General features: G+C 38.0%; 1 protein-coding gene across 1 annotated transcript; it reads right to left on the reverse strand.

Annotated features, from left to right (window-relative positions):
* Positions 1-1,016: 1,016 nt before the first annotated feature.
* On the reverse strand, positions 1,017-6,080 carry LOC144452700 (uncharacterized). Its single transcript, XM_078143845.1, has 7 exons — positions 5,756-6,080; positions 4,915-5,148; positions 4,205-4,504; positions 3,786-4,019; positions 3,087-3,347; positions 2,142-2,375; positions 1,017-1,237 (listed from the first exon to the last, which is right to left on the reverse strand). Exons 1-7 carry the CDS (start codon positions 6,078-6,080, stop codon positions 1,017-1,019), a joined length of 1,809 nt encoding a protein of 602 aa, XP_077999971.1.
* Between the last annotated feature and the right edge of the window lie 5,320 nt (positions 6,081-11,400).

Below are 11,400 nucleotides of genomic sequence, written 5' to 3' on the forward strand. Positions count from 1 at the left end.
TTTTCAAATTTAATGTCATGTACGTCTGACAACACAATCCGTAACCTAGCCAAATTTGTTGCATATAGTTTTTTAATTACGGAACAAGATCATCAAAAACATTCAATTCAGCTTCTATGATGTTAATATATAGCTAGCTCTCGCTCTGTCTCTCGATGCCATGTTCTCTCTGTCTCTGTCTGTCTGTCTGTCTGTCTCCCTCCCTCCCTCCCCCCCCTCTCTCTCTCTCTCTCTCTCTCTCTCTCTCTCTCTCTCTCTCTCTCTCTCTCTCTCTCTCTCTGAAATTGGTCAAAATGTACTACAAATAATCGCATTCACCAGTGATCAAAGCAAAAGTGGTTTATTCCCAAATTAATGCATGCATTTTACAGCAAAGAACGAGTCGAAGGAATACATTATTGTTCTAGACACGTTTTCTATAGATATTAGGTATCTCAGTTATCAATGTTTGAAGGAGACATCAAAACAATGCGTTACAATATTGTGATTATCAACACTTCTGTTGTAATACTGACATCAGTTATTTCAGACAACAAATGCCTTGCTTCAGGCCGCGTATTCCTGCTGTCGATTTTACTTTTCCCATGCGAGATGTAATAGATAGTCAACGAGTTCAGGAGGGTTATGTGCCAATAAACGAGGTACTACGGCGTGATTGGCTCAAACGGATATATAGGTCACACCCCTAAGAACGAGTGGGTTATGGCTCCATATAACCAACCGAAATCAGGGCCTCTCATTGGCCAAGTCAGTCTAGCCGTAGTATAATTATTGGTAGCGGCACAACATGATGTGCATACATTACAACCAGTAAAAGTGTTTGGAAAGATAACGGCATTTTACGATATCAGAACTTAGAGGAAAGGCGGTTTCAAATTGTGACCTTTGATGGGCACCTAAAATCGACTCGTTGTCATAGAAACTGTCCATTTTATTGACGACGTAGCAAAATAAATAATGAGGGAGAAATCATGCAAGATAAATATGCAATAAATTTCGGCCTGAAACATGACTTCTTAAGGCAACCCAAAGACTTGGACCTCGCATATAGTGAGTACTTGCTTCACTCCGGCTAACTGTATAGACACGTACTGTCCAGTCAGGGCTTCTGAACATCCACACAATATTTCAATGGGATCGTCAGCGAAGTTATCATCGCTAACTACACCACACAGAGGGTTGCTGCCAACGAGTTTGTTATCACCTACGCGTACTTCGGCACCATTCAAACGGAAGTCTGAAATTATAATTCAATAAAATGTTACTAAAATTTTATTTATGTAATCATTTTTTTATTTCTTATTTCCTAAATCAACGAGTTCGACACCGACATCGTCGTAAACCACAGCCTCTTTTACGGCACCGTTGAAACGCACCGCAAGAGGTTCGTTATTTCGCAGTGTCGCAGAAGAAATAACAGCTCTGGTTTGCGAGAATGGACTTCGGTGACTACCAACATAAAATAAACAACAAATGCTCTGCTAACTTTCTACGAGTTTTTTATAGTCTGCTGACACTATCTTTGTTTATATTTGGACCGAAGAAGTCACTTTTACTTTTAAAAATATGAATAAATGGTTACAGCAAACACAAAACGCAGTACAATATTGCTTTCTACTGAACTTGCCGCAAAACCGTTTTCGCTTAGTGTTTTCTGATGCCATTTTATTAACATTTGATCTAGGGTATCACGTGACTTAAAGGGAAACACCCTTCCAGGAAACAAAGATACTTATGGAAAGTTCTGTAGAATAATTTCATGATTTCACATCACATTATGTTTGCTCCATTGTCAAGAAATACCAAATTGAAACTCATTTTGACCTCTCCTGTTGTTTCAGTGATACACTGTTGCATGATGGGACTTAGCAAACATGAATATTAATTAGATGGTACAAGAAATTCTCTCACCTCTAATGTTCTGTCAGTGGTACACTGTTACATGATGGGTCTTAGCAGAATTGAATATTAAATGGATACTGAATATGCATGACCACTAAGTGCTTATTTCCTCCTAAATAGACTGGTATCCCCACAGCCCCCCCTCCTTGTAATTACTGAAGGCTCCCTTATAGCGAAACCAAAGTGTTCAGTACCCCCTTCCTACCCCGTGGATACCCGGATGTAAATTTCAAACTCACCACAACAATCCTTTCTGTTATAGATAACAACTTTATAGACTTGTTTGGCTTCACCAAGGTCTAATTGCCACCACTGATCTGTGGTTTTTTTGGTCAAAGTACAGGACCCGGAATTATAGTTTGTGTCGGTGTTACCATCAACAGCTAACTTCGCTCCAAGGTTTTTTTTGGTTGAACTCTGCGATGGCGATGCACCAACGGCGAGGTTGACGACCGAATCAGGAACAATACAGACTGTAAAACAAAATAAATCCATGAAATGTTTTTGAAAGCTGAATACGTTGTAGTGACCAAAGAAATTACAGGATGACGTCACATATTGACCATGATTTGAATCTTCGCTAAATTCTACTATGAAATCACATATTGACCTGACGGTTTGACCTTTGTCAAATTCATTGATGACGTCACATGTGATTTGACCTTCGTCAAATTCTTCAATCACATATTGAGCTGACAATTAGACATTTCATCGCATTTTTATTACGAATAAATGCAGGTATATCTTATCAGACTATAATAAAACAAAAATAAGACCGTTATAGTTTACTTGTCATATTTAAAATCTTTCCTATGTTCACAGTTCTAGTCATTTTCAACCACCACCGCCACCACCACCACTGCTAATGATAATGCGATCTCGACACTGATCATGTGACCTTTCGCTGACAAAACTTAACAAAACAGTTAAACAATCTATATTATTGTTTGTAACCACAAATAATGTTGTCATGGTTACCCTGACCCTTGTTGGAGATTGATTATATTGATAGCCCCAGACTGGATGTTGCGATAACTACAGATAATCCCATAGCCCTTTGTGTCTGAGCATGCTCAGTCTGGACCACAAGTTCCCTATTACGAATTATGGTTTAGACAGACCGTCTATTCCGAAGACAAAAAAAGTCAGTGCCGCTTTTTTAATAATGAAAACTAAATTATTACCTTCTGCTGGTTCTGTCGTTATAACCACGTCAGGTTGAGGTGTAGCCATAACTTCAACTTCACAGAGTGACAACACAGAATTTCTTTCTTTCATGATTTGGATTGTAACAAAGCGTCCTCGTATCGGTTCACCACATTTACAAATGACGCCGATAGTTTCTCTCATTGCGGCTCGGCCTTTCAAGTTGTTAGCGCCACATTGCGCGCCTACTTCGTCCTTTCCGTTACTGATTCGAATCTGAGCTGTCTTTATTCTGAATGCTGTAAATAAAGATATTATAATAATCACCAGTTCCTATTCACTCCATATTTGGAGTATACACTGCGCAGTCGCAGTTTAAATGACATCATAAACTGAGATCTGCAACGGAGTGGATTATGGAATGACATCACATTCTACATGGCCCTGCTCGCTTATTACAATTCAAACTGTCCCAGCCCCTCTATGGCATCATAATCCCCAAAAGGGAGAACAGTAGGCTCTATAACTGTAACTCAAGGCTACTCGGGTTGGCTGCTGATTGCCAGTTTTAACTTTTTTTCTCACTTATAATGTCATTTTGAATAATTAGATTTGAGTGTACTGGTTAAGAGACACATAAAGAACTATTTTCAAGGTTATGGTATGGGGCACTTTGAATTACCCGTACTTCAAAGGATATTTAAGTTACACTTGTGATTCTGTTTGTTTGTACTTACGACAACAATCCTGTCTGTTCGTTATGGTAACTTGATAAATTTCAAACTCAGCACCAAGATCAACCCGCCACCACGGGTTCATTTCCTTTTTAGTGTGAGTACACGATTTCGCCTTGAAATCACTGTTCAGATTACCGTCGATAGCTCTTTGAGGTTTACCACCACGCAGGATCGAGATCTGCTCAGCGCGTTTGCCTTTAGCGACATTAACTAGTCCATCGGGAACAGTACACGCTGGAATTGAAAGCAGAATGTTAAGTATTTATTAATTCTAACCAATCATACCATACCAGTTTGTTGTTGGTTTTTGTGTGGTTGTATCAAACAGAAAAACTGAATGGTATTGTGAAAATCGCTGTACTAGAAAAACTGAACTGCATTGTGAAATTCGCTGTATATATGTAAAAAGTGTAACTCACTTTGTTCCGTTGTTGGGTTAAACGTAAATGTTGGTTGAGTGACGTCACTTCCATCGTCGGTAGCCAAACCGGGTACACTATCCATGGAATATATCTCTACCTCGCACAGCACCAGTGAACGTGTTCGTTCATATGCCTTGATACCGACCCATCGTCCTTTCAATGGCTGACCACATCCACAGATGACATCAATGTTTTCCTTCAATGCACGTTTACCCTTGATTGGTCCACCGCATAATGCGTTTCCATCAATATCTTCGCTGTTTCCAACTCTTACTTCAGTGTGTCTGATTCTGAATGCTGGAAAGAAGGATAATAGCACGTTTTCGTGAATGACAAAAATGAGAAAAATGCGAGCTTATTTCTGTAAAGTTACATCATGTTGACACGTCTCCTCAATACATGATGCAGTGTATACTCACCAAATACTGTGTATTAAATGTGTGTATACAGTATAGTCAGACTAGCACCAAGCAGGCATGTAAAATAGCATGTGATCTCAGGTGACCTCAGATGACACCTGAGGTCACATGACCTGAGATCACACGAGTACGCCCTCTGTGTTATGTGACTATAAATGTTACAAACTTTTTTTCAAATTATTTTCCTGTAACTCAACATCAAACTCGTAATAGTGTATGCTGTACTGTACAATTCAGTCACACAAACCAATTACAGACTGACTACTGGAAAACAACCTTTATACTCACAGCAACAATCCATTCGATTGGTTATTGTGACCTTGTAGATATCACGTTCTTCACCAAGATCAACCTTCCACCAGGGTTCGTACTCCCTAGCAGTGAAAGTACAGGATTTACCGGCGAAGTTACTATCCTTATTACCGTCTATCGCTCTCTCTGGCACACCTTTTCTTTTAACAGAACTTTGGTACACGCTCACATCGTGAGCGATGTTGATCAGACCGTCGGGAAGAACACACACTGCAACAGATCAGAAAACGTTACGGTATTGAAATGTGTGATTTCAAAGTTAATGACATCATCCAATTCAAAATGGTTTCGATTGGGCGAAAAAATGCTTTCATTTACATAAACTTAAACATGTAACGTTAAAGCTCCTCTGGCTGTAACTTGAGTATTATTTTGTCAGTCAGACAACCAAAAATAGAGTCACTGAAATTTGTTAAAATATCAATAATTAGATACTGCATGTTAATTACCCATAAGTAGTTTAGTAACAGGTTGAAGTCGCCAATGTATTTGGTTTGGATGCTGATTTTTGAGTGCGGACCCAAATCAATTTGATTGGATCAGATTGATTGTAAAATACTAAGTGTACAGTTATACGAATACATTTTGAAAATAATACTAATAAAGCGAATTTATAGTGCACCTGTTCTCCGAAGGGCTCCAGGCACAGAAGATATTTACCCACAGGTAGTTCAATATTGTTCAGGGTGTACTATATTATGACCAAGTCATTATATCTTTCAGAAAACATTCCAGATGCAACTCTAAGTACATTGTTGACAAAATCACATGCATGTACATTCACAGTATTACTAGTGTCTTAGATTAGTAAACATACCCTCTGTTGTTGGTCCAGCAGTAATGGCAGGCGATGTTACTTCATTTAGTAGTGTGGTATACTCTCCTGGCTCACGTGGTTCTACAAACACTTCCACTTCACATAGAGTTAACGATTTTGTTTTGTTGAACATCTGGATACCAACCCAACGTCCTCGCATTGCTAGACCACAACCACATATGACATCAATGGATTCTTTCATGGCACGACGGCCAGAGATGGCACCCTGTCCACACATTGGATTCTCACTAATAACTTCGCTGTCACCAACACGTACCTCAGTATGTCTTAATCTATGAGCTAGAAATAATGGCGGGTAAGACATTGCAGTAAAGGTGATGCATAGATTATATATTTTTCTAGTGTTCGGCTCTATGCAGTTGAGGTTACTGTGGATCACTAGTCCATACCATGTGAGACGATATAAGCCAATCACTGAAGGCAGTTTGAAACATTTGATACATTATAATCTAAAGTGTATTTTATAATAGTAATGGATCAAAAGTAAAAATCTAGCATGTAAACTTGGATGTAGCAAAAAGAAAATGGCGCCCTTTCAAAGCACGCCCTCTATTGATAATGACTGAACAGGATGAATAGGAACCTACCACAGCAGTCTTGCCTATTTGTGATCGTGATTTTGTGGATATCGTAAGATTTGCCGAGATCCAGTTTCCACCATGGTTCAAATTCCCTGGCTGTCAGTGTACATGATCCGGAGGCAAAGTTACTGTCTTTGTTTCCATCAATAGCTCTTTGTGGAGCAGCAAACTTTCTGGTTGAACTCTGCCACACGGGGACGTCCAGCGCAACATTTACCAAGTTTTCTGGCACCACACAAGCTACACATAAAAAATCAAGAATAATTATGTGATACCGATAACTTAACATGCTTTGATGCATTCTTCATCCCACAGTGTGATGTTTAAAACTCAGGCTAAATGGTATCTATGTACATAAAATTATTAACTATTTTGCTATTTATATTTTGATCAAAATTACCGTTACTAATTTTCACACAGGCAAAAAAACAAACAAAATCTAAATAGACAAAAACATGCACGCACATACACGCAAGCGCTCACGCATACACACACACACACACACTTACTTACATACATACATACATACATACATACATACATACATACATACATACATACATACATACATACACACACACATACATACATCCATACACACATGCATACATACATACATACATACATACATACATACATACAGACAGACAGACAGACATACATACATACATACATACATACATACATACATACATACATACATACATACATACATACATACATACATATACATATATACATATTATTTGGAATGAAACTCTAGAATGAGTAAGTCATTATATCTAAGAAAACAGCTCCAGATGAAACTCTAAGTACATTGCTGACAAAATCACATGCATGTACATTCACAGTATTACTAGTGTCTTAGATTAGTTTACATACGCTCTGTTGTTGGTCCAGCAGTAATGGCAGGTGATGTTACTTCATTTAGTAGTGTGGTATGCTCTCCTGGCTCACTTGGTACTACAAACACTTCCACTTCACACAGAGTTAACGATTTTGTTTTGTTGAACATCTGGATACCAACCCAACGTCCTCGCATTGCTAGACCACAACCACATATGACATCAATAGATTCTTTCATGGCACGACGGCCAGAGATGGCACCCTGTCCACACATTGGATTCTCACTAATAACTTCGCTGTCACCAACACGTACCTCAGTATGTCTTAATCTATGAGCTAGAAATAATGGCGGGTAAGACATTGCAATAAAGGTGATGCATAGATTATATATTTTTCTAGTGTTCGGCTCTATGCAGTTGAGGTTACTGTGGATCACTAGTCCATACCATGTGAGACGATATAAGCCAATCACTGAAGGCAGTTTGAAACATTTGATACATTATAATCTAAAGTGTATTTTATAATAGTAATGGATCAAAAGTAAAAATCTAGCATGTAAACTTGGATGTAGCAAAAAGAAAATGGCGCCCTTTCAAAGCACGCCCTCTATTGATAATGACTGAACAGGATGAATAGGAACCTACCACAGCAGTCTTGCCTATTTGTGATCGTGATTTTGTGGATATCGTAAGATTTGCCGAGATCCAGTTTCCACCATGGTTCAAATTCCCTGGCTGTCAGTGTACATGAGCCGGAGGCAAAGTTACTGTCTTTGTTTCCATCAATAGCTCTTTGTGGAGCAGCAAACTTTCTGGTTGAACTCTGCCACACGGGGACATCCAGCGCAACATTTACCAAGTTTTCTGGCACCACACAAGCTACACATAAAAAATCAAGAATAATTATGTGATACCGATAACTTAACATGCTTTGATGCAAGGAGTAAGGCGTTCTTCATCCCACAGTGTGATGTTTAAAACTCAGGCTAAATGGTATCTATGTACATAAAATTATTAACTATTTTGCTATTTAAATTTTGATCAAAATGACCTTTACTATTTTTCACACAGGCAAAAAAACAAACAAAATCTAAATAAACAAAAACATGCACCCATGTACACGCAAGCCCACGTGAGTGCACACACACATGCACATACACACACACACACACACACACACACACACACACTTAAATACATACATACATACATACATACATACATACATACATACATACATACATACATACACACACACACATACATACATACATACATACATACATACATACATACATACATATTATTTGGCATGAAACTCTAGAATCAGTAAGTCATTATATCTAAGAAAACAGCAACTCTAAGTACATTGCTGACAAAATCACATGCATGTACATTCACAGTATTACTAGTGTCTTAGATTAGTTTACATACGCTCTGTTGTTGGTCCAGCAGTAATGGCAGGCGATGTTACTTCATTTAGTAGTGTGGTATACTCTGCTGGCTCACTTGGTACTACAAACACTTCCACTTCACATAGAGTTAACGATTTTGTTTTGTTGAACATCTGGATACCAACCCAACGTCCTCGCATTGCTAGACCACAACCACATATGACATCAATGGATTCTTTCACGGCACGACGGCCAGAGATGGCACCCTGCCCACACATTGGATTCTCACGAATAACTTCGCTGTCACCAACACGTACCTCAGTATGTCTTAATCTATGAGCTAGAAATAATGGCGGGTAAGACATTGCAGTAAAGGTGATGCATAGATTATATATTTTTCTAGTGTCCGGCTCTATACAATTGAGGTTACTGTGGATCACTCGTCCATACTATGTGAGACGATCTAAGCCAATCACTGAAGGCAGTTTGAAAATGATACATTATAATGGAAGTTTTTTTTATAATAGTAATGGATCAAAAGTAAAAACCCAGCATGTATACTTGGATGTAGCAAAAAGAAAATGTCGCCCTTTCCAAAGCACGCCCTCTATTGATAATGACTGAACATGATGAATGGGAACCTACCACAGCAGTCTTGCCTATTTGTGATCGTGATTTTGTGGATATCATAAGATTTGCCGAGATCCAGTTTCCACCATGGTTCAAATTCCCTGGCTGTCAGTGTACATGAGCCGGAGGCAAAGTTACTGTCTTTATTTCCATCAACAGCTCTTTGTGGAGCAGCAAACTTTCTGGTTGAACTCTGCCACACGGGCACATCCAGCGCAACATTTACCAAGTTTTCTGGCACCACACAAGCTACACATAAAATCAAGAATATTTGCGATACCGGTACTTTAACATGCTTTGATTCAAGGAGTAAGACGTTCTTCATCCCACAGTGTGATGTTTAAAACTCAGGCTAAATGGTATCTATGTACATAAAATTATTAACTATTTTGTTTTGATCAAAATTACCATTAGTAATTTTCACACAGGTAAACAAACAAACAAACAAAATCTAAATAAAGAAAAACACGTACGCACATACACGCAAGCCTGTGCGCGTGCACACACACAGACTTACATACTTACATACATACATACATACATACATACATACATACATACATACATACATACATACATACGTACGTACACGTACGTACATACATACATACATACATACATACATACATACATACATACATACATACATACATACATACATACATACATACATACATACATACATACATACATATTATTTGGCATGAAACTCTATAATAATGTTCACTTTATTAACACACTTTAGAAAACATATTGCTTAACAGTAACACAAATTTAATAAAACAAGTGCTTCAATTTGTTCTGTTTAATAGTGAATATGCTGTAAAGATAACTCACGTTCAGTAGTTGGACCAGCTGTGATGACTTCTGTAGTATGAACATCTGGTACAGTTCCTACTGTGATCGGAGCTAAAACTTCAACTTCACAGAGTGTCAAAACCTTCTTCGCACCTACCACTTGTACTGTGACGTAACGTCCGGAGACAAAGTCATTGCACCCACAATGCATTGTAATAGTTTCAGCTTGAGAAAGGGTTCTTTTGATTGGTTCCCCACATAATTGATTTTCTTCAAAGTTTTCGCTGTCTCCGATTCGGATTTCAGCACCATCTAATCTGAAAGCTACACAACAGTAAAACGTGTGTTAACAGTTTCACTCGTATTAAGACTTCAATTTAGTGGAGAATAACAGATGTCTTGCAGAGCTATAAAAAAGGTTGATATTAGTTGTGCATGTGGATAAGGCCAAAAAAAATAATTATTTGGTTCGGTAACCAGTGACCCTACCTCGAGTTTTTGTTTAGTTTTTTTTATCAATTTATTTTAAATGTATGCACACTCTCAAAAATGTAATTCACTACTCGTTAGTTGACTTCAACACTGAACTACTTCCTGCCAACTAAATACCGTCGTGTTCAGTTGACATTGTCAGGTTACCTTTACTAGTATTGGTGAACTTGACAAAAGATTTGTTTTTGGTAAAATCACAAAAAGAAAAACAATACAAAACCTGAAATCGTAACAATGGTTTGAATACTTACGACAACAATCATGTCTGTTTGTGATCACTACAGCATAAACATCGCGAGATTCCCCGAGATCTAGTTTCCACCATGGGTTTTCTTGTCTTGCTGTCAAAGTACATGACCCTTCATATAAATCACTGTTCTTATCGCCATCAACTGCTTTGCCGGCAACTGCATCCATTTTTGTAGAACTTTGTGATACAGGCATATTCAATGCCATATTTTGAAGATGGTCGGGAAGGACGCATGCTGAATAAAAATAGTAAAGATGATGGTGTGATTAAGGATACAAAGTAAAATATCTTTGCTCTAAAATAAATTGGTAAGAACTGGTAAGCTGGAAACCAAAGTTGACCAATTGGTCTGCGCCTCTTTCTTTTGCTTCTTTCTTCTCTAATGCTGGCAGTGGATATTTTTTCCAGAACGTTACAAAACAAACAAACAAACAAACAAATAAATAAATAAGTAAATAAATAAATAAATAAATAAACAAACAAACAAAACGAAACAATGTGAAACAATGCAAAGTGAAGCTAACAGATACAAAAACCAAACCGAAACGAAATGAAACAAAACGAAACAAAACGAAATGAAACGAAACAAAATGAAACGAAATGAAATGAAACCAAGTGAAACGAAATGAAACGA

The sequence above is a fragment of the Glandiceps talaboti genome, chromosome 23, assembly GCF_964340395.1.
Source record: "Glandiceps talaboti chromosome 23, keGlaTala1.1, whole genome shotgun sequence".
Lineage (NCBI taxonomy): Eukaryota > Metazoa > Hemichordata > Enteropneusta > Spengelidae > Glandiceps > Glandiceps talaboti.

Coding starts and splice junctions, on each gene's coding strand:
- LOC144452700 (XM_078143845.1), bottom strand. CDS start 6,080: ATGTCTTACCCGCCATTATTTCTAGCTCATAGATTAAGACATACTGAG. Junction 4,505..4,914: donor CAATCGAATGGATTGTTGCT/GTGAGTATAAAG, acceptor CCTTCTTTCCAG/CATTCAGAATCAGACACACT. Junction 4,020..4,204: donor TAACCCAACAACGGAACAAA/GTGAGTTACACT, acceptor TTTCAATTCCAG/CGTGTACTGTTCCCGATGGA.